Genomic DNA, 5,000 nt, shown 5'->3' with positions numbered 1-5,000 from the left:
ACACGAGCACAAGCACACACACACACACACACACGAGCACAAGCACACACACAAGCACACACACACGAGCACAAGCACACACGAGCACACACACACACACGCTCACACACAAGAGCCACCCCCTCCCCCCACTGCGCTCTCCCCCCCCCCCCCCCACGCACACATACACACATATTAAAGAGAGAAAAAACAACAATACACATCCACACAGAAAGAGAGACAGAGAGAGAGAGAGAGGGAAAAAAATAGTCAGACTGACAGATATCAACAGAAGAGACAAGATAGAAGCACAGACAGACACAGAGAGAGACAGGCGATTGCGGCAGCTCACACACACACACACACACACACACACACACACACACACACACACACACACACACACACACACACACACACACACACACACACACACACACACACAAACCCACACGAAACAAAACAAAATAAAAAACAAAAAACAGCCAGCCAGACCAGAACAGAAAGCAACAGAAGATAAACAGCAGCACAATCTGACACACACACACACAATGACACTACACAAACATCACTGGATACCCACCGACACACGGACTCGACACTACACAAACACCCCAAGACACCCACTGACACACAGCCTGTCAGGATAGGGTTGGATTCCTGAGAAGGGAGGAGGGGGGGGGATGTGGGGGGGCGGGGGGCAGGTGGGAGGGGGGGGGGCGATCGAAGGTGACTTTGGAACTGCAACTGATCTGCGCTGTTTCTACTGGAAGAACTGGAGGTGGGTGAAGGGGGGGGGAGGGGGCCGGGGGGGGATCTCTCTCTCTCTCTGTCTCTCTCTCTGTCTCTCTCTCTCTCACACACACATACATACACACATCTGTGTTCGTATTCATGCACACACACACGCGCGCGCGCGCGCGCGCATATACATACACACATATGCACACACTCATGTACACATACACACACGCACTCACACACACACACACACACACACACACGCACACGCACGCACGCACGCACGCAAGCACACACGTACACACACCTGTGCACGCATTCATGCACATACACATGAATACTGTCATTCACACACACACACACACACACACACACACACACACACACACACACACACACACGTTGTGTGTGTGTGTTGTGTTGTGTGTGTGTGTGTGTAAGGGTGGGAGAGAGGGAGAGAGAGAGGTCTATGCATGCATTCAGGTCCTGATTAGTGAGTTTGGTTATGCTGTGTCAGGTTATAAATGAGTTACTACGACTGGAAACATTACTGATAATAATAATAATAATAATGATAATGTACATTTATATAGCGCCCTTTCTCTGTTAGAGCTCAGGGCGCTTCACATGAAAGAAAAATTTGGCAAGTAACATAAATCATTCATGACCACTCTTTCTCAACACCCCCACTCCCCCCCCCCCCCCCTTACCCCCCCCCCCCCCCACACACACACATACACACACTCCCTCTCTCTCTCTCCCTTTCCCACTCTTCATACATCCAAAGTGAGCGGCTAACATGGGTGGTGTTGGAGAACAAGGAAGCTAAGAGTGCTTATAGATAGGTTTAAAAAAAAAAGATGAGTTTTTGGTGATCACTGAAAAGCAGAAATAGAATCAGATGCACAGATATGATGACGAGGAAGGTTGTTCCAGATGTGAGGAGCAGCAAAGAAGAAAGAACGTTCACCATCGGTTCTTGTATTGACACGAGGAAGTTTCAAAAGGTAACAGTCAGAGGAAGAGCGGAGATTTCTTGCTATAGTTGCTTTTTATTTCAGTTAGTTATTCTGTTACCTAGGTAGGTAGGTAGGTAGGTAGGAGGAAGGCAGGTATGTAGTTTGTTTGGGTTTTTTTAAATTAATATATTTATTTGATTTATTACTTATTTACCTCTGTTTATTCTATTCATTTTGTCAGTGTTTATTTGTTATTATTATTTTTATCTGTTTGTTCATTTATCCTTTTTATTCATTTATTCGTTCGTTCATTTAGTCAGTTAGTTTGTTATTTGTTTGTTTATTTAGTTAATTATTAATTCTTCTATTAAGGAGAAGCGTGAGCGAAGGAAGCAGGGCTCAACTTCTGGAGACGTTTTCCCTTGCAACACCTGTGGGAAGTGCTGCGCATCCAGAATCGGTCTCTTCTCCCATATGAGGACACACACCGACAGATAAGCCTGCCTGCCTACTCACCCGTCGGTCCGACGGGAGACTCCATCAGTCTATGTATGTATGTATCTATCTATTTATTGTTGTTCTCCTGTGTCCACAGTTGTTGGAGAACCAGCGACATCTCCGCGTGGCGACAGATCAGATTCAGGGAATGAGAGAACGTTTGCATGCCTTGGAGGACGAACATCACAGGCTGAAATCCGACTACGGGAAATTGTGCTTGGAGGTGAGTGAGTGAGGAGTGAGTGAGTGAGTGAGTGAGGTGACGGAGAGGGTGTGTGGGCGTGTGGGGCGGATGTTTGGGTGTGTGGGTGGACGTGCGGGAGTGTGCAACATCCTGTCGGTGCAGGAAACGACAGTTGAACACTGCTGCTGCTGTTTGCTTCTTCTTCCCTTGCTGCTATATTGCTATAACTACTGTTGTAACAAATGTTGCTACTGATACTGTTGCTGCTACTACTACCCTTGCTGCTATTGCTATATCTCACATAGGCTTTCCTATCCACACTGTCCTCTTCTCATCACTTGACAACGGGCCTATGGTTCGAAACAGTCGTATCCCACTAAACAAAGAGGATTCATCTACCACCAAAAAGGTTTGGGTTTTTTTGTTTTTGTTTTTTATAAACTTTAGTTTTTTGCTATATCTACTGTTGTAACAACAGTTGATATTAATACTGCTGCTAGTACCCTTGCTGCTATTGCTATAACTACTGTTGTAACAACTGTTGATGCTAATATTGTTGCTGCTACTACCCTTGCTGCTATTGCTATATCTACTGTTGTAACAACTGTTGATGCTAATACTGCTGCTGCTACTACCCATACTGCTATTGCTATATCTACTACTGCAAGAGCCGCTGATGCTACTGCTGCTGCTGCTGTTGCTGCTCTTGCTCCAGTCACTTTTCTACTGCCGCAGTAGCTGCAGTGGAGTGCTGTGAAGTGCTGGGTCTGGAGGTAACGCGTCTGCATAGGAAGCGAGAGAATCTGAGCGCACTGGTTCCAATCACACCGGCAGTCGCCAGTATTTTCTCCCCCTCCGAGACTAGACCTTGAGTGGTGGTGGTCGCCCCCAGGGGTCTGGCTTCACGTCGCCGGGGGTGTTAGCGGGAGGATTCATGCATCTGATTGTTGCTTCCAATTGATGACGCTAGTCGTTCGGATGAGACGATAAACCGAGGTCCCGTGTGCAGCATGCATTTAGCGCACGTGAAAGACCCCACGGCAACAAAAAGGGTTGTCCCTGGCAAAATTCTGTAGAAAATTCCACTTCAATAGGTAAAAAAAAACAAATGAAATTGCAGGTACAAACAAATGGGTGGCGCTCTCAATGTAGCGACACGCTTTTCCTGGGGAGGGCAGCCCGAATTTCACACAGAGAAATCTGTTGTGACTAAAAGAGTAATACAATATAATACAATGCAGTACAATACAAATAACTGCTGATACTACTGCTGTTCTTGCTGCTGCTGCTCTTACTGCTATTGGAATATTGCTATTACTACTGCTGCAACAGCTCATGATACTGCTGTTGATGCTACTACTACTTCTACTACTGCTGCGGCTGCTATTGCTGCTGTTGATTTTGCTACTACTGCTGCTATGACTCCTACAAATACTTCTACTACTACTGCTACTACTGCTCCTTGTACTACCACTACCAATAGTATACCACTGTTACTACACGTGCCACTGTCGGCGCAGCTGCTGCTTCTGGTAATGCTGATGCCACTACTAATGATAGAACTATTGCTGCTGCTGCTGCTGCTGCGCCGGGCCGTCGCTACTGCTACTGCTACTACTACTACTACTACTACTACTACTACTACTATTTGCTGCTGTAACCACTGCTGCTGCTTCTACTACTGTTACTACTTCCACTGCCACTACTTCGATGACAACGAACCAAGGAAGCGATCAATAATTTTATTTTTGAAACCGCTATATCTAGATAAATTACAACAATAGGATACAGCTCCATCACGTGGATCAAAACGTTAACGGATCTCCAGAGCATCATCCATCATCATCATCCATCATCATGATGTTTAAAAAAAAAATAAATAAATAAATAAATAAAACGGCGTTGTGAATTTACATGCCCTGCTCTGATTGTGGACCCATTGTCGAGTCGCCACAACATCTTTGCCAACGATGAGTTCGCTCGCAGTGTGATCGGTGTCGGCAGATTCATGGAGAACGACCAGTATCTCAAGATCAGGTTCAGGGAAAGAGAGAAACGTCAGCATGCTTTGGATGAAAGACGAACATCGCAAGCTGAAGTCGGACTGCGGGGAACTGTTAGCTGCCAGTACAGTACAGAACAGTGCCCGTGAGGGTCCGGAGTGTGGGTTCGAGTCCTGGCCTTGCCCTGTCTCCCAAGTGTGACTGGGAAATCAAACTGAGCGTCTAGTCATTCGGGATGAGACGATGAAGCGAGGTTCCCCCGTGTGCAGCACGCATTTTGAAGCACTGAAAAAGAACCCACGGCAACGAAAAGACGTGTCTGTCCTCTGGCAAAATTATGTAGAAGAAGTCCACTCTGATACATTCACAAATATATTTTATATAGACCCATGCATTCATTCCAGACCTGACCAGCGCGATGGCTAATTATTATGCTGTTGTTCACGCACTTGCCAAGCAGATTTGGTGTCGCGTGTATGGATTTGTCCAAGCGCCAGTGACGTCTCCTTGAGAAAGTGAAACTGAAATTCACGGGGAACCGTCGTTGGAGGAATGTGATGGCGGTGGTCATCACTCTCGATAAGTCGCTGACACAACTCCGGCTCCGCAAGAAAGCAGTTGTCGGATACGCATCTG

The 5,000-nt window shown here is 46.5% G+C and overlaps 1 protein-coding gene across 1 annotated transcript in view; it reads left to right on the top strand.

Moving 5' to 3' along the window:
- LOC143291032 (uncharacterized) overlaps positions 1-5,000 on the top strand; it is a 234,397-nt gene that overhangs the window by 179,672 nt on the left and 49,725 nt on the right. Inside the window, exon 14 of the mRNA XM_076600618.1 lies at positions 2,275-2,400. Within this exon, the coding sequence (XP_076456733.1) occupies positions 2,275-2,400 (126 nt within the window). The remainder of the gene's footprint in view (positions 1-2,274; positions 2,401-5,000) is intronic.

This window comes from Babylonia areolata, chromosome 16 (assembly GCF_041734735.1).
Source record: "Babylonia areolata isolate BAREFJ2019XMU chromosome 16, ASM4173473v1, whole genome shotgun sequence".
NCBI classification, from domain to species: domain Eukaryota; kingdom Metazoa; phylum Mollusca; class Gastropoda; order Neogastropoda; family Buccinidae; genus Babylonia; species Babylonia areolata.
This window is presented reverse-complemented; position numbering and strand designations above follow the sequence as displayed.